General features: G+C 35.0%; 1 protein-coding gene and 1 non-coding gene across 6 annotated transcripts in view; one reads left to right on the top strand and one right to left on the bottom strand.

The window, feature by feature from the left end:
- Hipk3 (homeodomain interacting protein kinase 3) overlaps positions 1 to 27,177 on the top strand; it is a 93,665-nt gene that overhangs the window by 29,321 nt on the left and 37,167 nt on the right. For all 5 annotated transcript variants that reach the window (XM_026404917.2, XM_026404894.2, XM_026404906.2 and 2 more), the window contains exon 2: positions 4,197 to 5,292. In XM_026404917.2, the coding sequence (XP_026260702.2) occupies positions 4,199 to 5,292 (1,094 nt within the window). In that variant the 5' untranslated portion in view covers positions 4,197 to 4,198. The remainder of the gene's footprint in view (positions 1 to 4,196; positions 5,293 to 27,177) is intronic.
- LOC113194195 (U6 spliceosomal RNA) lies at positions 9,089 to 9,195 on the bottom strand. The gene has a single exon (XR_003302247.1). It is a non-coding gene; the product is annotated as a U6 spliceosomal RNA (small nuclear RNA).

The following is a 27,177-nucleotide window of genomic DNA, read 5'->3' as shown; positions in this document are numbered from 1 at the left end:
TGATGAAGGCTGGTCTCAGGTCTGTGACTGGAGCCATTGAGACAACTATAAACATGGTGATGCCAGTTTTTTTTTTTGAAGACAGGCAGAGATTGAAGTGATGTTGCTATAAGACAAGGAATGCCAACAGCCACCATTAGCTGTGGCCCTACATGGAAAACCGGATGGCCTGTTGAGGGTCATCTTTTCAGGGGATCCTCCTGGCTAAATGGGGAACTTCAGAGTTCCTGCTTCCTTTTCTTCTACTGCCAGGTTCTCTCCTCCATTAGACCTCAAGAGATATGAGCATTCTAAATTAGGTGCAGTAAGCTAATGATGTCCTCAGGAACCTCGACTCTTTCCATCTGTAGGCTCTGCCATGCCTGTGTGCTAGATAATCTTCTAGTTTCTTACTTCATGGCTCTCCAGTTATAACTTCTGACCACTGCATTCAAGGAAAGAAAAATGACCCCTTTCATACTTCTTGAAGACTGTAGTGTATCCGTGTTTCAAGATTTATTCAACCAGTGCACTCTTGATGGATATTTTGGTTATTTACAATATTGGATTACAGTGAACGTTATGAATATATAATTTGCTTGAATTTATAGATCAGAAGATAAGTCCATTTTTGGAATTTTGTTGAATATTGCCTAATTGCATTTTTATTGTCTAATATAGCTCAGTGGTAGAGCACTTGCCTAGTATGTGTGAGGGTCTGGGGATGACGTTCAATTCCTATCACTGCAATTAAAAAAAATTCAAAGTAAATAACTAATTCATCAACAGGGTTCTTCTAGATTTCTCATTGTTTCTCCTTTTTATATTCATGCTTTCCTTTAAATTCACAAGTATGTTTGTATATATTTATTTTTGGTGCCAAGAATTCAACCCAGGGCCTCACTCATGCTAGACAAGTGCTCTACCACTAGGCTGTACCCTTGGCCCCCAAGTGTGCACATTTATAATAGCTATTTTAAAATTTTTATCTGTAGCCAGGCATGGTGGTGCATGCCTGTAAATTCCAGCAACTGTGAGGCTGAATCAGGAAGATTGCAAGTTTGAGGTCAGACTCAGCAACTTAGACCTTGTCTTTTTTTTAAAGACCCTGTCTCAAAATAAAAAGTAAATAGGGCTAGGGATGTAGCTCAGTGGTAGAATGCCCTGGGTTCAATCCCAAGTATTGCAGAAAAATAAAATGAAATAATAATAAAAAAAGAAATTTTATCAGTGAGTTTCATCATCTACCTTTCTGCATCTGCAGGTGTGGGTTTTACAAGTGGTTTGAAAATTTAGGAGATGCCAGACTCAGTGACAGGAGGCTGAGGCAGAAAAATCGCAAGTTTCAGGCCGATCTCAGCAACTTTGTGAGATTCTATCTCAAAAAATAAAAAAATACTGGAGTTGTAACTCAGTAGTAAAGTGCCCTTTGGTTCAATCTCTAGTACCACATTGTACACACACACACAGAAAGAAAAAGTAAAAAGCAGGGGGGAACCATAGGAGTTTTCAACGATTGAGGATAAGATTAGGGAGTTTAGCTTGAAGTGCATTAATGGATTATTTTGTCTTTTTAAGAGTGTTCAGCTTGGTAGGGTGATTCATGCCCATAATCCCAATGACTTGGGAGGCTGAGGCAGGAAGATTACATGCTGGAGGCTAGCTTCAGCAACTGAGACTCAGTCCAAAGGGCTGGGAATGAGAGTCAGTGGTTAAGGGCTCCTGGGTTCAATCTGCAGTACCAAAAACTAAAACAAACAAAAACAAAAGATGAAATACCTAGAAAAATAAATGATTTTTCAATGCGGTTTCATTTCATTAAAAGAATAATGAATGAGCAGCTGGGGTAGTGGCTCAGTGGTAGAGCACTTGCCTGGCATGTGTGAGGTACTCAAGTTCAATTCTCAGCACTGCATATAAATAAAATAAAATGTTCATCAACAACTGAAAAAAAATCATGAATGAGTAGAGTTTTGAAATATCTTCTGAGTAAAGATATGAAGTAGATAATGAGGTTTTATGAAAACAGATGAAATACACACCAGATGTGGTGGTGCTTGCTGGTAACTGCAGCTTTTTGGGAGACTGAGGGAGGAGAATTGCAAGTTGGGGGTTGGCCTGGGCAATTTAGCGAGATCCTGTCTCAAAAATAAAAAAATATAAAAAATAAAAATGGCTGGGGAAAAAGCTCAGAGGTAGAGCACTCCTGGATTCAATCCCCACTACTACAAAAAGGAAAAATAAAAAAATGAAATAAAAAAATGTGTGTGTGTATAAAATGGTTTGGAACTTTAGAATTTTAGAGAGTTTTATTTATTTGTTTTTTGGTGCTGGGGAATGAACCAACAGACACTTTACCACTGAGCTATATCCCCAGTCCTTTTGCATTTTTTATTTTTGAAACAGATCTTTTGCTAAATTGCTGATGGGTCTTATTAAGTCATTGAGCTGGCCTTGAACGTGTGATCCTCCTGCTTCAGTCTCCTGAGTGGCTGGGTTTTATAGGCATGTGCCACTGTGCTCATTTCCAATAACAGATTTTTATATTGTGGAGAATGAAGGTGTTTTGAAATTAATCCAACCATGCCAAATTTATTGAACACTGACACCATGTCCTGGGCACTTTGATTCATGCCTAGTGTGAAGACAAATGTATGCACTGAGAGTTATAATGTAATGAATGCAAAGGAGAAGAATGTGGAGACTTCTATGAGAGCTCTAAGTGCCCAGCTCTGCCTCAAGTGTGAGTAGTGCGTGTGTATGTCTCAGGACAGGCTTTAGCAAGAAGATGTCACATTACTTTGATCTAAATCTAAAGGAGAATTGCTGTCTTGTAGGGTAGATGTGCAGACAGACGTAAATAAAGAGAGCATCATGCTAAGTTCCTATATTTGGCTTTTGTGCTTATTTGTATAATTATTTGTATAAGGATTTATTTACCATTGGGAAATTCCAAGATAATTTTTCCCAAGTAGAAAATATGGAGTATTACTTAAAAGTGATGATTCTTTCAAATGCCTTTTTTGACTTATGTTTACATATTGTGTGCTAGACCAAGTAGTGGATGGTGGATTGAATATCTATATAATAATAAGGTCATCTTAGTTTGTGGTCCTGAGGATCTGTTGTTGAGTGTGTGTGTTTTGAGTTAATATATACAGGCCAGAAGTTGATGGATTGATTTCATATTATATAAATTATAAGTTGGCAAAATAAAGTCATATGGAAGAAAATCTTATATGTCAGTAAAATGTTTTTCATAATATGTGTTAAATTGGAATCAAATATTATTTATGATATCATTATGCACTTCATGGTTTAGTTAGAATGTTTGGTATTTTACCCTCATTTACCTTAATCCCTTTTTGGATGCAGGGATAAAATAAATATAGTATCATTTAGTCTTTGGGAACTTTGGAATGGCTTTAAGTAACCTCTTTTTCAAATATAAGTGAACTAATGACTATTATTTGGAGGAAGTTTAAAGGAATATCCATCCATGTAATAAAAGACAAATTGAGAAGAGAGGCAACATGTAGGTAACAGAGTAGAAAGTCATTAAGTTGTCTTTGTAGTATAATGACACTTTAGATCAAAGGATAATATACTTAGCATATAGAATGTAAGATCACCTGTTCAGGAAATGGGCGTCTTTTTTAGTTAAAAATCCCTGCCAAGATATGTTTTAAAAACATGCATAGTTTTTTATTTCTGAGGCAGTCTTGAGCTTTAGCTTTAATGACTATGCCTATAAAATTATATTTTTGTAATGAATATTTTATATCCTTGTCATTGGTTCTTGAATTTTAATTGGTGACAGAATGCATTACTTTGGTCACATGTGTACAGTTTAGGGGTCTGTACTTTTCTTTTTTGGGAAAAATGGTCGGCACCTTTCTATGAATTATCTTGGCCATTATGTCTACTCAGTGTTTCTTGAGTAAATAACAGTTCTTAAATCTTTGTGTAATAAGCTCTTTTGTGTAATACGTTAAATAACTGAAGTGTTAATTAACTAACATGGAGATATTAAGGATCTTTATATTTTTCAAGGGGAAAAATTCTTAATGGAATTTTATAATAATGATTTTAAAAACAAGTTATGGATTTGACAAGTTATGGAAAGTTTTCTTCCTGAGATTTAAAATTGAAAAAAAAACAACAACCAAAAAACCCCAAATACTTTGTAGTTAAAGTTTGCTTTTCTTCTTTTGTAGGTATGGCCTCACAAGTCTTGGTCTACCCACCATATGTTTATCAAACTCAGTCAAGTGCCTTTTGTAGTGTGAAGAAACTCAAGGTAGAGCCAAGCAGTTGTGTTTTCCAGGAAAGAAGCTATCCACGGACCTATGTGAATGGTAGAAACTTTGGAAATTCTCATCCTCCCACAAAGGGTAGTGCTTTTCAGACAAAGATACCATTTAATAGACCCCGAGGACAGAACTTTTCATTGCAAACTAGTGTTGTTTTAAAAAATACTGCAGGTGCTACAAAGGTTATAGCAGCTCAAGCTCAGCAAGCTCGAGCAGAGGCACCTCAGATTGGGGCGTGGCGAAACAGGTTACATTTCCTAGAAGGCCCCCAGCGATGTGGATTGAAGCGCAAGAGTGAGGAGTTGGATAATCACAGCAGCGCAATGCAGATTGTCGATGAATTGTCCATACTTCCTGCAATGTTGCAAACCAACATGGGAAATCCGGTGACAGTTGTGACAACGACCACAGGATCAAAACAGAATTGTACCACTGGAGAAGGTGACTATCAATTAGTACAGCATGAAGTCTTATGCTCCATGAAAAATACATATGAAGTCCTTGATTTTCTTGGCCGAGGCACTTTTGGCCAGGTAGTTAAATGCTGGAAAAGAGGGACAAATGAAATTGTAGCAATTAAAATTTTGAAGAATCACCCTTCTTATGCACGTCAAGGTCAAATAGAAGTGAGCATATTAGCAAGGCTCAGTACTGAAAATGCTGATGAATATAACTTTGTACGAGCTTATGAATGCTTTCAGCACCGTAACCATACTTGCTTAGTCTTTGAGATGCTGGAACAAAATTTGTATGACTTTCTGAAACAAAATAAATTCAGTCCTCTGCCACTAAAAGTGATTCGGCCCATTCTTCAACAAGTGGCCACTGCACTGAAAAAATTGAAAAGTCTTGGTTTAATTCATGCTGACCTCAAACCAGAGAATATTATGTTGGTGGATCCTGTTCGGCAGCCATACAAGGTTAAAGTAATAGACTTTGGGTCAGCCAGTCATGTTTCAAAGACTGTTTGTTCAACATATCTACAATCTCGGTACTACAGGTAGGTGACAATGTTGAATTTCTGCTAAGTGAAATTTTTGAATGTATTTGGAAGGAAATCAAGACAAGATTAGTTAAGGTTTGAGGTTTTAAAGATAACTGAAAAATTGAGACATAAAATCTGCCTAAGGAGAATAAAAAAATCTCTATGAGTTCCATGCTCAAGATACATGGCTATTTTCATTATAGCTAGAAATGATATGCGATTAATGATGATCAAATAGAAGTCTTTAAATGTTAAAGTAATTTTTGTATCTATCTTTGGATATTTCAGCCTTGAGAATAGTTTAAAGCTATAACCACATGTAACTGAACATTTAGAAAAATTAAAAGAATTCAAATAGTTATTCTGATTAATGATTTTAAGATTAGAATACTCTTCCATGGCTATCTTGAATTTTTTTTCTACATATATGCTATGAGTAATGCTATTTTGGTGGTGGTGCCGTTGGGGGGAAATTTGAAGAAGAAAACAATTTCCATGTAAATATTAACAAAGGCTCCAATGTCATGAATAATGTTAACACTAGCTTGAGGTAAAATAGTCCAAGGGGCTAAGAGTTACCAGGATTCAGAATGCCAAGAATTCCTTCATGAGTGTGAAAATGTTTTTTAATTCATAGTTTCATGTTTTGAGAATAAGTTATTTTCATTTTGGCCTAAACATATTTATGGTCTTGGTGTGCTCTAGAGCCCCATGATCCCCAGTACAATGGGGCAGATATAGAAGCAATATTGGTGACAATATTGGCCATTCAAAAGTTACTACATAACCAAACACACGAAGCTTATTTTGGCCCAACAAGGGGTATTTTCTGGTATTGCACCTGCCTTTATACTCTTTCTGATTACCTTGATTAGCCTTCTTGTAGGTATGTGCTTTACTGCCCAGGGCAGAGTAAAGAAGAAATTAATTAGCTGCTACAAAAGTAAACTCTAATGTCCTTCTGTCAGTAGTTTATCATTTAACTTAGTGACAATTAAGTTTATTAAAATATGTATTAGGAATTAGCAATATAGCCTTGTCTGTAGTTAGTATATTCTGTATTATGTGGTTTTTAGTATTAGAGTGCTAGACATCATTCTTAAAACTTTTTAGGTAGTTTAAAAGGTAATTCACTGTTGTGGCATTGTAACCCTCATTTAATTTCATGTGATTAGATTTGCTTGATCGATGATGCTCCTGATAATTTGTTTTCAACTTAATAAGACATAAGATTAACTTTTAGTTTTTTTTCTGGAAAAATTATCATAAATCATATTTAATAGCATGAAATTAGTGCTTTCTTTTTTTTTCCCTTTCCCTTTGTCACTATGGAGTGTGTCTTAAGAGCTTTTAGCAGTAAACTAGCATGTTATATAAACTCCAGCTGCTTGAGTCCTATATTTAGTTCACTTGTTAGTGAATGACTTCACTTTATTTGGGTCCTACTTTGTTCTCCATGTCAGATTTAATGCTGTTATACCTAGTATGTTTTTCTGTGTTTGAAATCTTTTGATGAGAGTTTAAAAAAAAAAGCCTAATTTATTTTTTATACTTGAGAATGTCTGTTGGTTTGTTAGATGTTTCAAGAGAGTAAGAAAATCCTTTAAAAAGCAAAAAGCTAAATATTTTATGATACCAGTTTCTAGCATTAGGACTTTGCACAACTATTAGCTTCTGTGTTGAGGATGAAAAAAAGCTATGAATAATTGCTAAGTACAATTAGCCGTTTCTAGTTTATGTTTATATATAAATTTCAGTTAAATTATTTACCAAACTTTGAGAAGCTAGACAATAGCTATTCTACACTACAGGTCCTATGTTTATAATTTTAAAAAAAGTAAGGTTTGTATTTGTAAACAAAGACTAGTGCTAACATTTTGGTTGATGTTGCTCAGATGAAAAATTGAAAATAAACTTTACTTGAGATCTGAGAGTTTTCAATTAAGGTAGATTGGTGAAAATATGTGGTCCTTAATAGGATTGTTTTGATGTCTTATGTAATTTTGTGTGGAAATGGAGAATAACTATTACTTTCTTTAAATATTTGCTTGCACTATGTTTGGAATCTTGCCATTTCTCTTGTAGCTTATGACTAAGTTACTTACAAATCTTATTGGATAATAAGCAAGAGTGTCTTATACTTGATTTTTCACTAGAGCCTTTTGGTTATACATAGTAGTTGAGTTCACTTTTTATTAAAAAGACATTGTAATTTTAAATGAAAACAGGAAATGTGTCAAATTAAATATTTCCAAGCTAAGCATGTTAGAAACACACATGCTCTGATTTCCAAGGTAAATGATTTGTGTTTAAGCACACATGATGTGTTATTCTATTTCTTTGAACTGTGCAACACAAATGTAGTAGGGATATCTTAAAATAGACAGGGGACAGTGGCCAGAAATTGTTGACTACTATAGATGGTGAGGCTGTCTAGCTCTTGCAGTGATAGAAGCCAGAAGTACATGCTAAGGGCATTGATTTGCTCAAGGTCAGCATGTTCTAAATTCAGCTGCTTGAGCATGGTTTCTGTCAAGAACACATAGGCTCTTGAATACATAAAAGGTTTTAGCAGCAGAAGGTGGTGTATTTATGAGGTGTGGTGGCAACATTCAGGTCATGAATTTCTTTCTTTCTTTTTTAAATATAGAATTTAGCCTGTGGTTCTGAGTCATTTTCAGAGCACAGAGACAAGAAAGTGGGCTATAAAGGAACCTGTGTGGCAGTTAGATTCTATGCTGCATTACAAATTTAGCACTAATTGCTAATTGAATGAAAAAGTGCTTCTAGGGATTGGGGTATAAATCAGTGGTACAGTGCTTGCCTAGCATGGGCAAGGCCCTGGATTTGATACCCTGCACTTCAGGGGAAAAACAAAAACAAAAACAAAAAACAAAAATCAAAAAAACTTTCTATTATAATAGTTACAAAAAGGTATGGAGTGGTAAAAACATTAAATTATACTTGCCAGTTCTTATTTAGGACATACCCATTTCTCATTTTTTTTTAGACCCTAGTGTGTCAAAGACAAAGTTCCTGTAACAAAAATCAGGTACATAGAAAGACCCATAAAACAATATTTTATGTAGGGTACTTTAATAGTAGAGTACTATGTATGCATACTGCTTCATTTTTTCAAGGTGCTTGCCCTTAAATTTCTTAACTTTACTCCTAACTTCTCATCTTCATAAGTTAAATATTTTAAAAAGAAGCTTTATCCTTAAAATCATAATTATAACATATTACATGCACAAATTAATAAGTTTCACTATGACTTTTTTTTTTTTTTGTCGTGCTGGGGATTGAATCCAGGGCCTTGTGCCTGAAAGGCAAGCACTCTACCAACTGAGCTATATCTCTAGCCCCATACATTTTCATATATGCATATATTGTGCTTTGGTAAACAGCTTTTTAAGTTTTTTAAATTTATTGTACATGATAGTAGAATATATTTTGACATATGTGTGTGTGTGTGTGGAGTATATTTCCCATTCTTATGGTTGTACATGATGTAGAATTTCACTGGTCATGTAATGGTATATACACACAGGATAATAACGTCTGATTCATTGTACTACAGTCTTCTGATATGGAACAGTTCCTTGTCTTTCTTCGCCTTTGTGACCCTGACACTTCTAAAGAGTGCTGGTCATTTATTTTGTAGACTATTCCTCAGTTTGGGTTGTCTGTTTCTCATGATTAGATTGAAACTGTGCTTTTGGGCTAGATCTCATAGAAGTGACGTTTGGTTGGCATAAATCCCAACATAAACAGAGCCAGTCTACATTAAGTTATGTGATGGTGTCAATTAAAAAATATGAAATGCTTTAAGAATTTGCATGTCATCCTTGCACAGGAGCCATACTAATCTTTTCTATATTGTTCAAATTTTAGTACACATGCTGCAGACACCAGCATACTTTTGTTGGAGAATGGTTATTTAGAAAACAAGATCTGGATGCTAATGCCAAGTATGCTTGTAGTATTAGGGTATGACTGCATTTTCAGCCCCTTTGAGTTGTAAAGCTGGAAAATGCATGTGTGTTTGTTGATGTATGTATGTATTTATTTATCTGTGTATTAAAACCATGAATTCATGTTTGATGTGTCCAAATCTGACACCTCAGAATTCATTCTTTCTTCGTTTTGCATAATCTCATCTCTGATGCTGAGAAGCAGGTTCTCATTATCCACAATGTTTTTTTGTTCAATTCTAGAATACATTTAAAGTAGTTTGGATTTGTTCACCCTTATTATTTTCTATCCAAGTATAACATTTATAATTCTTTTATTCTTTGGTGTTAGATTTGGAGTATGAAGTCAAAATATTGTGTTCCAAAATTGCTCAGCTTAGCTTCTTTCTAAATGTCCTCTCTACTACCTTCATTCCCACGTTATTTATTTGAAATACAGTTAGGTCCATTTGTTTCTGGTTGAATACCATTTTGAGTCCCTTTGTGTCCTTGTTGGTAATTGATTTATCAATAACGTGGTTCTAAAATATCAGAACTATACAAAAAGTTTGTCTCGCACATTTGTCCCTACTCTCCCCATCCCTTCCACTTTATTCCCATCCAGCTGTTTTGATAACCATTACATTCTGACTTTCTGTGTGTGTGTTTTGGTACAAATAAGCAGATAAATGTATTATTTTTAAAAATTCTTTTTCTTTCAAGAAAGATAATGTATTATGGATACATGTTTACACTTGACTATACTTAATCATGTTTGCTGGAAGTTATTTCATGTCAGTTGATAGAGCTCATTCTAATTCTATTTTTTACTTCTGAATAGTACTTTTTGTGTAGATTATGATATTTATATGTATGTATTTATATATGTAGATATGATATTTATTTAGCCACTTTCCTAACATCGACTTAGTTTTTTTTGCAATTGCAAACAGTGTGCAAGAATAAGTTTTTATATAAATGTACTTTTTTTCCTTCTCTTTCTTTTGGATAGTAGCTAGTCTAATAGATGTGAAGTGATATGTTGTTGTGGTTTTGGTTTACATTTTCCTGATCATAGTGAGGTTGAGCATCTTTTTATAAGCTTGTGAGCCACTTGAATATCATCTTTGGAGAAAAGTCTTTTGCCCATTTTTTAAACAGGTTATTTGATTTTTTTTTGTTGTTGTTGGTGTTTTGTTGGAGTTCTTTATTCTGAATATGAACTCCTTATCAGATACAGGATTTGTAAATATTTTCTCTGTTCCATAGGTTGCCTTTATAGTCTTTAAAAGGGTTTTTTTTTCAAATGTGACTTTTAAAATTTGTTATAGTCCCATTTTTAAAAAATAAATATTTATTTTTTAGTTATAGGTGCACACAATATATTTTATTTTTATGTGGTGCTAAGGATCAAATCCAGTGTTTCATGCATGCTAGGTGAGTGCTCTACCACCGAGCCACAACCCCGGTCCCAATATAGTCCCATTTTTCTATTTATGCTTTTGTTTCTTCTGCTTTTGGTGTCTCATAAAAGAAATAATTGCTAAGCCCATTGTTATGAATCTTTCTTTCTTTAGTTTTTTTGTTGCTTTAAAAATTTTTTTTATAACTTTATTTATTTTTTAATGTGGTGCTGAGGATCTCACTCAGTGCCTCACTGGGCTAAAGCAAGCACTCCACCACTGAGCTACAGCCCCAGTGCCAGTTTTTTTTTTTTTTTTAAATATGGTGTGAGATAAGGCTCCAACTTTATTCTTTCACCTCTGAATATGCCATTTTCCAAACACCATCTGAAAAAACTGTCCTTTCCCCATGGAGTAGTCTTGGCACACTTGTCAAAGATTATTTATCCATATATGCAATGATTTATTTCTGGTTTCTTTATTCCTTTGGTCTATTTGTTTATCTTTATTTTAGTATCATACTGTTCTGATTACTTTAGTTTTATAATATACTTTGAAATTGGGAAGTTTGAGTGCTCCAAAACCTTTCTTTCCTTTTCAAAATTGTTTTGGCCATTCAGGGTTCCTTGATGTTTTTTTTAATATCTTCATCTCCTTCCCCGCTAAAGCTTGATCTTACAGTTAACAACTTTAATGGTAATACTAGCTTTACTTTATGTCAGAATTTAAGAATGTAGATTGACTAATGAATGTGGTCAATAAGTAGTATGTCTATGTTATTATTTATCTTCCCTTTTCAGCTTTGTAGTACAGTTTTTCCCCCAGCTTCCCTTGGCTAATAATACTTTAAAGATGCTTTATGCATGTTTCAAAAGAGGAGCAAGAAACCATCTCTTTCAGCCTTCAAGGTTTATCTTAGATATTATCTCCTTGATGAAATCTTTCCTGGCTCCTGTGTCACTGTGCTGGGCTATACCTGTACCTAGCTCAGTAGTGTATTTGCTCGTGGAATAGGCACACACTGAGCCATAATGGAGTACTTGTCCTTCCTGTGAATGACTGGAATGTGGACTCACAGATTTTAAAACTGGAAAGAACTTGTGATGATGTTTTCTAATGTAACTCCCTACTAAGGCATGGATTATTTTTATAGAAATCAACACTATTTGTCCAACCTCACCTTGAACTCTTTTCAGTAATTATAAGTGGCATCCTTCCAAAACTGAGTCCTGTTTCTATCCATGGGTCTGTAAGGTACGTGGGATAAGTATGATAGATCTTTTTTGATGTCAGTTTTATAGGATTTCAATTTTGAAGAAATAAATACTTTTTTTGATGAAACATATTATGGAATCAAACATAAAAGTTCACAGGCCCCCCTATATCTCTAGACCTTTCTAGAGGGATTATGAGCTTAGTGTTCATGTAGTTATTTTTTTTTTTAAGGCTCTTTCAGTGGGAAAGCTTAAGAATTATATTAAGTAACCCATTTTGTTTTCATTGTTTAAAATTTCCCTTTTAGTAGCCATAAAACAAACATATCCCCAGCTTCCTTAACATAAAGTAAGCTGGTTAACGTAGATTGGATGTATATATTTTATTTGGGAAAACATAAATGTATCTCATTGAAAAATCTGAAAGTATTATAACCTTGCTTAGAACGTTATCTTGAGTTCTGTGCCATGAAATATATTTTAGACAAGACCTCTGCAGTTCAGTGCTTAAGGGACTACATCCATAGAAAGAAGGAGAGGCCTCTCAGCGTCACCAGTTGCTGTGTGTGTGCGGAGGACCAAGCTAGCTTGCAATAAACACCTCTTTGCTGCTTACAACCATCTTACTCTCTGGTGGTCTTTTGGGGGTCCCGAATTCGAGCATAACATATGGGGACTTGTCCGGGATCCCTCTTATAAGCCTACCCAGATGCCCAGATCGAGAGGTGATGAAAACGGGCCAAAGCACCCATCCCCAGATGACTTTACAACCTGTTCTCCAACCAGACTTCAAACTGAACTGACTTCTAAAAGGGAACTCACGTCCCCCACGTTGTCGACCCCTCACGTTCTATGTCCCCTCTCAGCTCTGAAGCAGCCAGAAGGAGCCATCACCCCTTCTCCTTACAGCAATAAGGTGTTCGTAAAATTAGAGGGTGGAATGAAGCCAGAAATAGATAGTGTAGTTAGGTAAATCGAGTCAGGTTGGATCTAGGAGGCCAATTTTGAGTGAGTCTGGGAAGCTGAAGACTGTCCCTTGAGGGTTACTGTTTACTTTACCAAGATGTAGAGTCTGCCCAAATAGACCCCCAACTGAGGGAAACATGATTGGTTCCCAAGTTTCCAGGCAAAGGGGGGAATGAAAAACCAGCCTCTACCTCAGAGCAAAGCCTGTCCAAGGAAGGGGGTGTGACCCTTGTCCTTGGAAAGACCCACAGATTACTCCTAGGCACTTACCCACCCTGCTGAGTTTTTATCTACAAATAACAGGAGAGATCTGCGGAGCCAGGTGTCCCTGACTCAGGCTAGGTGAGGACCCATAGCAACCTCCTAGCAATCACTAATCAGCATGAGACAGGGAAAATACCTGGGATGCCAGATGACCCCCAAGTAGTTTATGGTGGTTGATAACATGTTGGGAAACCATGTAGTTCAGCACGTACTCCCCTCAATGGCTTAAACCAATCAGTTCAAACGAATCACCCTCTTGTACTAACCAAAGACCTTTATCCAACTTGTTCCCACCAGTGAATGTGCTAATCATGTTTTAGAGTTGTTTTATGATTTTCCTGCCATGTGTGATGATTTGCTAAGAGATGCTGTGATGTATGTGAAGTCCCTGCCTTCCCCCAAAGAGTGTATAAAACTGCTGCAAACCCTGGGCTCAGGGCCTCTCAGCTTCACCAGTTGCTGTGTACACGCGGAGGACCAAACTAGCTTGCAATAAACACCTCTTTGCGGCTTAAAAAAAAAAAAAGGAGGAAGAAAAGAATTACCACTGCTCTGCCTTGTACTAAGTTCTGTCTGTTTGGGAATAGCATTGGAATCAATCTACACATTCTGAGTATTAGGTCCTCTAAGGGTTATCTGCAGCTGTTTCAGTTCTAACATTCTAAATCTGTCATTCCTCTGGGCTTGTAGCTTGTAAGTTCCTTCTATTTCTGTTTCCTCACTTTTTTTTTTTTTAAAAGAGAGAGAGAGGGAATTTTTTAAATTTTTTTTTTAGTTTTTGGTGGACACAACATCTTTGTTTGTGTGTGGTGCTGAGGATCGAACCCGGGCCGCACGCATGCCAGGCAAGCGCGCTACCGCTTAAGCTACATCCCCAGCCCTCCTCCTTATTTTTTCCGTCCTTCTTGAATTGAAATAGCAAATGATGTTTCTCATGTAATCATTTCCCCACATTATAAGTTCGTACTTTATTCTTCCCACTTAATTCCTCTCTGATGACTCTTTATTTCTTTTTCAGTAATGTGAAGGAAAAATAAGATGAATAATAGGATAGAATTGGAGTAGAACTAGCAAACTATGAACTCTGAATTTTAATCTAAATTCTATTACTGGTTGACTTTGAGGCACATACTTAACTTTATATGTTTGTACTTTAATGGGTTAAAGTTGGCACTGTTACTGTTCTCTTGCATTATAGGTGTGATGTTAAGTTGTAAGATGGTAAGTAATATATAATGCTCAATATTACTAGTCCGACATAGGGCAAAACCATTTTTTATATTTAGTTTTTTTTGTGTGTGTGGTGTTGGGGGTTGAACCCAGGGGTGCATTACAACTGAGCTACATTCTCAGCCTCCCTTTTATTAATATTTAAATTTTTGAGACTGAGTCTTCCTAGTCTTCCTAGGCTAGCCTCAAACTTTACATCTTCCTGCTTTAGTCTTCTAAATCAGTGGGATTGCAAGTGTGCACCATCACGAACCTGACACAAAAAACACTTTAAAAAAGTTTGGCCATAACAAATTATAACAAATTAATTAATTAATTTTTAAAAACTTGGTCATAAACATAAAGTGATATTAATTCTATACATTATAGCTATAAAATATGTAAATATACTGCCATGTAAACTAGATCGGTCCATTTTTTTATATCAGATTTGAAAGGCCATATTCTAAAATTGTAAATATATGTTAAATAGCTTAATGAAGACATTTTTTATTTTCTTTCTTTTTATTTTTTAAAAATTTTAGTTTTTAGCTTTTAAAATATGTTATAATTAGTTATACATGACAGTAGACTGCATTTTGACATACCGTACATAAATGGAGTATAACTTCTCATTCTTCTGGTTGTACATGATGTAGAGTTACACAAGTCTTGTAATCATATATGCACATAGAGTAATAATGTCTGATTCATTCTACTGTCATTCCTACCCCCATGCCTCCTCTCTTCCGTCTAAACCAAAGTACCTCTATTCGCTCCCACCCTGCCTTATTATGAATAAGCATCGACATATCAGAGAAATCATTTGGCCTTTAGTTCTTTGAGATTGGCTTAATATTCTCAGTTCCATCTGTTGATAGGCAAATGCCATAATTTAATTCTTCTTTAAGGCTGAGTAATATTCAATTGTGTATATATACCGTAATTTCTTTATCCATTCATTAGCTATTGTGAATTGAGCTATTTATAAACATTGATCTGGCTGTGTCACTGTATTATACTGATTTTAAGTCCTTTGGGTATAAATAAACCTAGGAGTGGAATAACTGGGTCAAATGGTGGTTCTATTCCAAGTTTTCTGAGGAATCTCTACATTGCTTTTCACAGTGGTTGCATCAATTTGCTGTTTCACCAGCAATGCATGAGAGTACCTTTCCCCCCATCCTTATCAGCATTTATTGTTGCTTGTATTCTTGATAATTGTTATTCTGACTGAAGTGAGATGGACTCAGTCTAGTTTTGATTTTCACTTCTCTTATTGCTAGAGATGTTGAACATTTTTCATATATTTGTTGATTGTATTTCTTCTTCTGTGAAGTGTTCAGTTCCTTAGTCCATTTATTTATTTATTTATTTATTTATTTTAAAAAATATTTATTTTTTAGGTGTAGATGGACACAACACAATGCCTTTATTTTTATGTGGTGCTGAGGGTCGAACCCAGGTCCCGCCCATTTTTGGCAAGCGCTCTACCTGTTGAGCCACAATCCCAGTCCCCTTAGCCCATTTATTGATTGGGGTTTTTTTTTTTTTTTTTTTTTTTTGGTGTGTTTTGAGTTCTTTATATGTCCTGGAGATTAATGCTCTATGTGCGTGTGGTAAAGATTTTCTCCCATTCTGTAGGGAGAATGGCTTATAATTCTATTGAATAAAGCCTTAAATTTTGAAGGTTCTCAGGATTTTCTTTGGGCTATCTAGCCTTTTTAAAAGGTATGTGTAGCTTGTGAATGTACTATGACAATAGCATGTAATGATATCATGGATCAGGTGTCACTCTTGACATCATATACCTCTAAGCATTTGTGCCTATTCCATTTCTGAGTCTTTAGCATCTTCCCAGGAATTCAGCACCCCAAATGTTAATAACAATGGGTGTGCTACTGTGGAAGAGTGCCAGTTCAGTGGCCAGTGAATAATTTAGGTATCAGCTGGTGTGGAGAGATTGTATTACTTAGGAGAGATAATCTAATAGACACTAACTTTGACATTCAAAAGAATAAATATTTCCTTTGTGAGGAAAAACTGAATCACAAAAAATTTTGTTTCATTTATCTAAAAGCCAATACAGTTAAAAATTATTTGATTTAATATTTTTTAGATCTAATTTTTTTATTAGTTGCTCATGACAATACAGTGACCTTGACATATCATACATTTGATTCAAATGGGGTATAATTTCTCATTTTTCCAAGTGTACAGGTTGCAGAATATTAAATTGTGTAAGTAATGGAGGCTGTCAGAAAAAATCCTATATTAATAAAGAAGGATATGAAGTAAAACAGGAATAATTTCTCTTGTATCACAGCTCCATTTTGTAATTTCTCTCTCTGTCTCTCTCTCTCCTTTTTTTTTTTTAAGTTCTTGATGGACTTTTATTTATTTATTTATATGTAGTGCTGAGAATCAAACCCTGTGCCTCACATATGCTAAGGCAGATGTTCAACTACTGAGGTACAACCCCAGCCTGTCCATTTCGTAATTTTATAAAATGTATTTTATTTAACCAGACTTCTATGATATAGATTTAGTTTTCCAATATTGCCACAGAGAACTTTCTTATTTGACCTTGGATAGTTACAGGGACATTTCCATGGCATATTTTAAAAGGAGAATTGTTAAGTCAAAGGTTGGTGGACAATTTTGCTGATGGACAATGCAATGCTTCCTTCCAGAAATGTACTATTCCAGTTTATAATCTCATTAATTGCATGTGAAAATGCCCTTCTCATTCTTGTTATCACAAGGATACATCCTTTTTTTTAAAGATGATTGGACTTGAATAGGAAAAAAAGTTAATTTTGAATTTTAATTTTTTTACCACTTTTTTCTGCATTAAAATTTTTTTTAGATCTGTATTCTCTGTCATGTCATAGTGGTAGATTTTTTTTTAATTCAGTGGTTGAGAATATAAAAGTGAACAGAATTCATGAAAGAATGGCATTGATTATCTACTTAGTCCCAGCCACTGTGCTAGAAAATTTACATAATTATCCTTAATCCTTATAATAACTATAGTAAGTGGTAATACTATCTTCATTTTACTGATAGGGAAATTGAGATTCAGATTCATTAAGCAACTTATCTAGTAGTACATGGCTACTAAATTGCAGAACTCATTTGAGCTTAGTTTTACCTCTTTAATCCCATACTCTGGGGATTTCCCCCTATCTTCCTCAAACTGCTTTTGGGAAAGACATTGATAACTTGTTAACAAATATGATGGATTTTTTTTGCCATATAAATGTAATTTCATAGATATTTACATAAATATAATTTTTTAAAAAATTAATTTATTTTGTGATTCTAGGCATCAAACCCAGAGCCCTATGTGTGTGTGTGTGTGTGTGTGTGTGTGTGTGTGTGTTTTGGTGTGATTGTGTATGTGTGTGTGTTTTGGTACTGGGGATCGAACCCAGGAGTAACCACTGAGCTAGACTGGCTGTCTTCAATATTATGATTCTCCTGCCTTAGCCTCTTGAGTTGTTGGGATTACAGGTGTACACCACTGTATGTGTTTTTTAAGGCCTCAACTGGCTAGACTTCTGTCATAGCACTGTTTGTGCTTCATGTTACTGAAACTTCCTTTGTTGGCTTCCCTAGCGCTGTACCATCAAGTTCCTCTTTCATTTCTCTGACAAACTTTATTGTTTGAAAAAGTTCAAATGGATATTGTCTTCAAGATTCAGTCTCAGTCCATTTCCCCTTAAAAAAAATTTAGTTCCCTCTTGGAGATCTTACTCTATTCTTGACTTCAGTTTTCTTAACTTTGAAATATCTAGCTGCATTTCCTTTTGAACACCTAATTTCTGAGTGTCTTCTTGGACAATATCTAGATGTCATTAACTCATGTTTAGTTAATCTTTCTCCTCAAATCTTCTGATCTTCCCACATTACAGGTCAGGATTAATAAAGGAACTGTTTGTCTAGTTTTCCAGGAGTACATACTCTTGAGTTCTTTGGTTTGGCTGTTTCCTTGCTATTTATCTAATCATTCATTATGTGACCAAAATTGTTTAATCTTGATAAAGATGAGTTTATATACTTTTTTCCTTTTGTTGGCTATGCTTGTGGTATAAAATTTGAGAAACCATAGTAAAAGTTAAGCTTATGAAGATTTCTACTTAAGTTTTGTTCTAACAATTTGTTGTTTTAGTTTCTAAATTTAGTCTTTCTTGTTATTTTGAATTAAATTTTTGGTGTGAGGTAGGATTTCCACTTTATTCTTTTATATGGGTGGACATTCAGTTTTTCTAGCACTACTGATTGAAGAGACTGTCCTTTGTTTATTGATGGTCTTTAGACCCTTGTTGGACATGAATTGACTGTAGATGTGATGATTTAATTTTTTGGTTACTTATTTATTAACTTTTTTTTGGCAGTGCTGAGTATTGAACTCAAGGCAAGGTTGGTACATGCGTGGCAAGTACTCTACCACTGAGCTGCACTCTCATTTGTTGATTCTGTAGCTTTGTAGTAAGTTTTGAAATTGGCAAGTAAGAATCTTCCCGTTTTAATTGTTATTTTCCAGATTGGCAATTTTGAGTCCCTTGAAATTCCGTATGAATTTTAGGCTTTTTAAAAATCTCTATGAAAGTACTGTTAGAATTTTGATATGGGTGGATTGAATATGTATAATATTTTAGTAAGTACTGCCATTTTAGCAATATTAAAATCCTCTACTCCAGAAACATGGGATATCTTTTCATGAATTAGGTCTTTTTAAATTTCAGTAGTGTTTTATAGTTTTCAGTCCAAAAGTCTGTTACCTCCTTAGTTATATTTAGTTCTAAATATTTTGTTATTTTTTATGCTATTATAAGTGAAATTGCTTTCTTGATTTTTTTCCTGGGTCATTTATTTTACTAGTGTGTAGACGTACAAGTGACTTTTGTAAGGTGATTTGGTGTCCTGCAACTTTACTAACAACATAATAACTAGTAAGTGATATATGTCCTCAACTGAGAACTGTCATTACTTCTTTGTTCCTTCTTCACCTTAAATCCTAATATGAATCTACTTTGTCATCATATATCACAAACTATGTCTTGGAAACCTAATTGCAGTGCATCAAGATTATGTCAGGACCTTGACATGCCATATACAATTGGAAAAAGGTGACAAGGTTGCTAAACAAAGGGATTTCAATACTTTAAATATGTGTAATAGCCTTTCTTTGCTCAGATAGCATTTGTTAATTTTCAGTATGTTTGGCAATTAATTCCTTATAACATGAGTCCTTTATCTCTGCTGACTTCAGGAGTCTCTGGATTGTCCACTCTTGCTATAATAGGAAGTGATTTTATTTTGTAACAAAATGCTCTCTGGCATTGTGAATTGGTATTTATGTGTTTTTTCCCTCTTCCTCAAGGCTAAATGAGTCATCAGTAGTTCCTAAAGGTAAAACATTTGTACTGAGGCCATTGTAATACAGAAGCAAATAATTTTAGAACTGTAAGAAAATACTTTTCATAGACTTTTACCCTAATTTACATTATAGAAGATGCAACTGAATCCCAGTATACTTAGGTGGGAACTGCTTGCTGTATCAACATTTATAAATAAGACTTTTACTTAATTTATATCTATACATAAGTGTATAGATATATATAATGCATTTGCTTTTGAGTCATAGTAAAATAAAAAATGAAAATTTCATTTGAAATCTAAGGATATAGTTTCTGTATGAATGGCAAAATATTATTGCAGAAATAGGCAATTCAGGAATATAAAAATCACCTGAAAACAGGATACCATTTTGTAGTATTTAGGAGAAATAAATTCATGAGAGAATTTATGTTTGAGTAATATGGTGGTGAAGCTATCTGACATGATTGAAGTATGTGTTTAAACTTATTAAAAATAAGTTGTTTGCTCTAAATTGCTTTTCATTAGCATATAATTTCTTCAAGTAGCATCGCATTGAATATGTAGCAAAGTTTTGACACTATAATATTTTGGATTTGACAGTATTCATTTTAAGGGCTTGTAAGTAAAGTTTTTGCTTTGTAGTGATTCATAGGGCATTAAATATTCTGTTTCAAGCAGGGATAGAATTGGGTAAGTCATAAAATAGATGAAACAATGTACTGAAGTCTGATGGTGCTTAAATAATGACAAGTAACTAATTGTGTTACCATATTTATTCACATGTTCATCTGGTTCATATGGTTCATTCTGGTTCTCCCACCTGTGGTTGTCACCTCAAGCAAGTTGTTTAATCTTTCTAAGCCTCAATTTACTCATCTATAAAATGATGGTGATAATAGCTACCTCACAGGTTATTGTGAAGGTTAAATCCACAATGCATGTAAAGCATGTAATACAGTCTTGGGAATATTGTATATATTTCATAAGTAGGAGCTATAAAAGAAGAGTGGCATGGTTTAAAAGAATATTATGCAGATAGCCAGGTGTGGTGGTGCATGCCTGTACTCCCAGCAACTTGGGAGGCTGAAGCAGGAGGATTACTGGTTTGAGGCCAGCCTTACTATATTAGAAACACCCTAAGCAAATTAATGAGACCCTGTCTCAAAATAAAAATCAAAAGGGCTGGGGATGTAGCTCAGTGGTTAAGTGCCCCTGGTTGAATCCCAGTACCTTGTACACACACACAACGATATGATGATAGGGAGTATCTCATAGTTATTCCCTGCTGTTTATTTTAGAATGTGTGCAGAATCTTTGAGAGCTTGGGAAAAATTGAATTTGTGTGAATAATGATTAATACACCCATTTTTTGAGTAAGATAGTTTATAGACACAAATGTTAAGTAATTTGATAGATTTTCACAGTGTGAACATGCTCATCTTACTACTACCCTTGTCAGGTTCACTGACTGTGCATTCTATTTTATGAAGTGTTTTTTTGCTTAATTTTCTGTGTGCTTGGTTGTCTTATTCTTGTTGGTGTGTGTGTGTGTATTATTTTAAAATATATTCCCAATATGAAACCTTTAGGAAGAGTACCATCTGTGGCTTGTTTTATCACTTTCTTATTTTACATGAATATATGGTCTTGATTTTGATATTGTTAAATGTAGTTTTATTTTTCAAAAGTATTCTTTATGAACTAAGACTTTTTTTTCTTTTTTTTCCTTTCTTTCTTTTTTTTTAATTGGAGCTGCTGTCCTTCTGGAATTTATATTTGTGTAAGGTATGAGGTAGGGATTAATTTGCATTATTCCTGTATGGATACCCCTTAACTAAGCACCATTTATTATTTATTCTACTGCCTGGCAGTAACAAATTTGTCTATTCTGCCAGTATCACGTGTCATTACCATAGTTGATAATGTAATTCCTCTTGCTTCTTGTTTCTTTTTTTGGGGTGGTGGGGTGGGTACCTGGGATTGAACTCAGGGGCACTTGGCCACCGAGCCACATCCCCAGCCCTATTTTGTACTTTTTGTATTTTATTTAGAGACAGGGTCTCACTGAGTTGCTTAGCGCCTAGCTTTTGCTAGGCTGGCTTTGAACACGGGATCCTCCTGTCCCAGCCTTCTGAGCTGCTGAGATGACAGGCGTGCGCCATTCCTGGTGAAGCCCCCTTTAGAAACATGGTGGAATGGGAACTAGATTTTGCAGGAGGGGTGTGTGTGGAGCAAGAGACTAGAAGGGCTGAGTTGATTTTTTTTTTTTTTTAATAACAATCTATTCTTGGAGAAAGAACCCACTCCCACACCCAAGCCATTCCTGCAGACCTGCATTCATCTGTTCATGAAGGTAGAGCACCTAAGCCTAATATCCTCCCCCAAGGTCTTCCCTCTTAAATGTTCCCCCACCTCAACCCTGCCACATTGAGGATCCAACTTCCACTGCATGAATCTTTGGACGCAAAGTCTATCCAAACCTTAGCAGTCCCTCATTGACAAATGAGTGAATTGAGGCTGTAATGAAGTTTATAATTTGTTGAGGGTCTAGAGATTGTAACTGAGTTAGGATTTGGAATTCAGATCTCCATGACTCCAAAGTCTGTATTTATTTGATTCTACCAGCTAATAAGAATCTTTTCTGAGAAGCATTAAAATGTGCTCTTTGAAAATTAATTTCGGGCTGAGAATGTGGCTCAAGCAGTAGCGTGCTCGCCTAGCATGCGTGCAGCCCAGGTTCGATCCTCAGCACCACATACAAACAAAGATATTGTGTCTGCCAAAAACTAAAAAATAAATATTAAAAATTAAAAAAAAGAAAAAAAAGAAAATTAATCTCAGGCAAGTTTTCTGATATGCACATTTAGAAATATTAGGATGAGGGGCTGGGGCTGTAGCTCAGTGTTAGAGCGCTTGCCTAGCATGCGTGAGGCACTGGGTTCGATCCTCAGAACCACATAAAAATAAATAAAATAAAGGCATTCTGTCCATCTTCAACTACAAAAGTTAAAAAAAAATTAAATAAAAATATTAGAATGATAGTGTCATTCCAGTGGTCTTCCTGCTGAAAACAGATAAACTGAATCTTTTTATGAGGAAGCATTAGATAAACACAAATTGAGCCACATTCTACAAAGCTACTGGTGTGTACTCTTCAAAATGACAGTGTCATGAAAACCACAGAAATAGCAAGGAGAGCTGTTCCAGATAAGCAAAACGAAAGAGACATGAGTCTGGGATTTATTTACTTTTTAAAAGTATTGTTTGCTCTAAAGGAAAACATTATTGGGACAATTGGCAAAGTTTGAATACTATTGTACTAATGTTAATTTCCTGATTTTCACAAATATACTGATATTTAAGAGACTTCTTGTTTAGGAAGTGCGTGCTGATTCAAGCATTTAGAGGTAAAGATGTATGTTGTCTGCCACTTAAATCTCAGATGGTTCAGAAAAATAGTGTTCATTGTATATATCTAAAAAAGAGAGAGAAGGATAATGCAAACAGAATAATGTGTTAGCATTTGGGAACTCTGGTTCTGGGTGTTTCAATAAGTTTAAAGCTATGTCATCATAAATAATTATGAGGGAAAAAGTAAAAGGAAAATACTGAATATATTAATTTAGCTGATAAGTAAAATTTGCTTTTAAGAAACTGTAGGTGGTGATGTACACCTGTGATCCCAGATGCTTGGGAGGCTAAGGCAGAAGGATCACAAGTTAGAGTCCAGTCTGAACAAGCAATTCACTGAGACCCTCTCTGAAAATAAAAAATAAAAGGGGGGGGTGGAGGGGCCAGAATTGTGGCTTAGTGATTGAGTGTTTGCCTAGCATGTGTGAGGCACTGGGTTTGATATCCGGCACCACATAAAAATAAACAAATAAAATAAAGGTATTGTGTCCATTTACAACTAAAAAAATTTTTTAAAAAGGGGGGTGGTGGACTTGAGAGAGCGAGCAAAAGAAATTTGGTATGCTACATGAAATTGTATTGAGAAATCACCCAATGAATCAGTGTCTAATCTCACATGTGCTCATTAAGGAATGAGGCATGTGTTCTTATGAATAAATAATGCATTTTGTAACAATACCTTTAATAGTTTATAAAATAAAAGTGATTTCTGTACATTGTTGTGAAAGTCTTGATTCATTTGCTTATAAGCCCCAACACTTACCACCAGAACTTTAAAAGTTAATTTCATGCTTCAGTTTCCTCAACTCTAAAGTGGGATGATATATTGTTTACCTCAGGGGCTTTTTGTTAGGATTGAATGAAGTTATCAGCAATAAACTTTTTTTTTTTCAGTGTTGGATATTGAACAGGGCTGTAACATGTTAACCAAGTGTTCTACAAGTGAGCCTCAACTCCAGTTCCTTTATAAAACATTTAGCAAAGAATCAGACTCCTCATAACTGCTCACTTCACATTTTTTTCCCAATAATTATCATAAAATTAGAAAATCAATAATTTGTTGCACTTATTTTTTCTTATTTAGAATAGACATACCTTACAGATGATGAGGTTTTGTTGGTGTTTTTGATGATATTTTATAATTTTATTATTTATTTATTTATTTATTTATTTATTTATTGGTCGTTCATAACATTACATAGTTCTTAATACATCATATTACACGGTTTGATTCACGTGGATTATGAACTCCCCCTTTTACCACCGTATACAAATTGCTGTATCACATCAGTTTCCCTTCTATTGATTGACATATTGCCTTTCTAGTGTCTGATGTATTCTGATGTCTGTCCTATTCTCTACTATCCCCCCTCCCCTCCCCTCCCCTCCCCTCCCCTCCCCTCCCCTTTTCTCTCTCTACCCCTTCTACTGTAAATCATTTCTTCCATTTGTATTATCTTGTCTTACCCCTCCTTTCCTCTTGTATGACATTTTGTATATCCCTGAGGATCGCCTTCCATTTCCATGCAATTTCCCTTCTCACTCCCTTTCCCTCCCACCTCTCATCCCTGTTTAATGTAAATCTTCTTCTCAAGCTCTTCGTCCCTACCCTGTCCTTGTTTACTCCCCTTATATCAAAGGAGTCATTTGGTATTTGTTTTTTAAAGATTGACTAGCTTCACTTAGCATAATCTGCTCTAATGCCATCCATTTCCCTCCAAATTCTATGATTTTGTCATTTTTTAATGCAGAATAATACTCCATAGTATATAAATGCCACATTTTTTTTATCCATTCATCTATTGAAGGGCATCTAGGCTGGTTCCACAGTCTTGCTATCGTGAATTGAGCTGCTATGAACATCGATGTAGCAGTGTCCCTGTAGCATGCTCTTTTTAGGGCTTTAGGGAATAGACCGAGAAGGGGAATAGCTGGGTCGAATGGTGGTTCCATTCCCAGCTTTCCGAGAAATCTCCATACTGCTTTCCAAATTGGCTGCACCAATTTGCAGTCCCACCAGCAATGAACAAGAGTGCCCTTTTCCCCACATCCTCTCCAGCACTTATTGTTGTTTGACTTCCTAATGGCTGCCAGTCTTACTGGAGTGAGATGGTATCTTAGGGTAGTTTTGATTTGCATTTCTCTGACTGCTAGCGATGGTGAGCATTTTTTCATGTACTTATTGATTGATTGTATGTCCTCCTCTGAGAAGTGTCTGTTCAGGTCCTTGGCCCATTTATTGATTGGGTTATTTGTTATCTTATTGTCTAATTTTTTGAGTTCTTTGTATATTCTGGTTATTAGGGCTCTATCTGAAGTGTGTGGAGTAAAGATTTGTTCCCAGGATGTAGGCTCCCTGTTTATCTCTCTTATTGTTTCTTTTGCTGAGAAAAAACTTTTTAGTTTGAGTAAGTCCCATTTGTTGATTCTATTTGTTAACTCTAGCGCTATGGGTGTCCTATTGAGGAATTTGGAGCCCGATCCCACAGCGTGTAGATCATAACCAACTTTTTCTTCTATCAGATGCCATGTCTCTGATTTAATATCAAGCTCCTTGATCCATTTTGAGTTAACTTTTGTGCATGGCGAGAGATAGGGATTCAGATTCATTTTGATGCAAATGGATTTCCAGTTTTCCCAGCACCATTTGTTGAAGATGCTATCCTTCCTCCATTGCATGCTTTTAGCCCCTTTATCAAAAATAAGATAGTTGTAGTTTTGTGGATTGGTTACTGTGTCCTCTATTCTGTACCATTGGTCCACCCGCCTGTTTTGGTACCAGTACCATGCTGTTTTTGTTACTATTGCTCTGTAGTATAGTTTGAAGTCTGGTATCGCTATACCAACTGATTCACACTTCCTGCTTAGTATTGTTTTTGCTATTCTGGGTCTTTTATTATTCCATATGAATTTCATGATTCTTTTATCGATTTCTATAAGATATGCTGTTGGGATTTTGATTGGCATTGCATTGAACTTATATAGGACTTTTGGTAATATCGCCATTTTGATGATGTTAGTTCTGCCTATCCATGAGCAGGGTATATTTTTCCATCTTCTAAGGTCTTCTTCTATGTCTTTCTTTAGGGTTCTGTAATTTTCATTGTATAAATCTTTCACCTCTTTTGTTAGGTTGATTCCCAAGTATTTTAGTTTTTGGGGGGTATAATTTTAAAATATTTCATAATGAAATAAATTTAAGAAACAGTGGGTTGTTCTCTATTTCCCTCCTAATCATATGTAAAATAAGGATAATTACAATTTTTCTTATTATCTCATAGAGTAAAATATTTATAAGGGCTGTAAAATACAAATGCATATATTAATTAATATAGTGCATGTTTATGAGTTGTGATAAATATTAAATTTTCTATATTCAATAGATATAAACTATGAAGTCAAGAACAGACACTTTCAGCCTGTAGCCGAAATGGTGTTTTTCCTTTATTTTTCAGATATTTTCATATTATCTTTTGAATGCAGCCCTTTAGCTTTACTCTCTGGATGTTTGTTAATATTCTCATAGTTTTTTATATTACAAGAATTTTGAGTGATCTTGAAGCTGTTATTAGTAGATAAAATGAAGCTAATAGTGCTGTCTATAAATAAAGTGCATTTATTTATAAATAATAAATTATTTATATTTATTGACTTATAATTTTATAAAACATTAGTTACTGATCAGTCATAGATGGATACTTTATCTTATTTGATATTAAGCTATAAACTATATATTTGGTATATTGGTCATGTATACTAAATCTCTGCCATCTTATATTCTTTTCAGCACCCCCACCCTACTCCAGTATTGGTGATTGAACCCTGGGGCACTTTACCACTGAGTTATGCCCTCAAACCCTTTATTTGTTTGTTTGTTACTGTGGATTACACTTGGTGGCCCCTTTTTAAATTGTTTTTTTTTACTTTGAGACAGGGTCAAGCCATGCTAAGTTTCGATACTGATCTCAAATTTTCGGTCCTCCTATCTCAGCTTTCTGAGCCATTGGGATTACAGTCATCTTTTTATTTTTTATTTTGAGACAGAATCTGTTGCCCAGGCTGCCCTCTAATTGGCTGTCTTCCTGTCATAAC

Source organism: Urocitellus parryii, chromosome 4 (genome assembly GCF_045843805.1).
Source record: "Urocitellus parryii isolate mUroPar1 chromosome 4, mUroPar1.hap1, whole genome shotgun sequence".
NCBI classification, from domain to species: Eukaryota; Metazoa; Chordata; class Mammalia; order Rodentia; family Sciuridae; genus Urocitellus; species Urocitellus parryii.
This window is presented reverse-complemented; position numbering and strand designations above follow the sequence as displayed.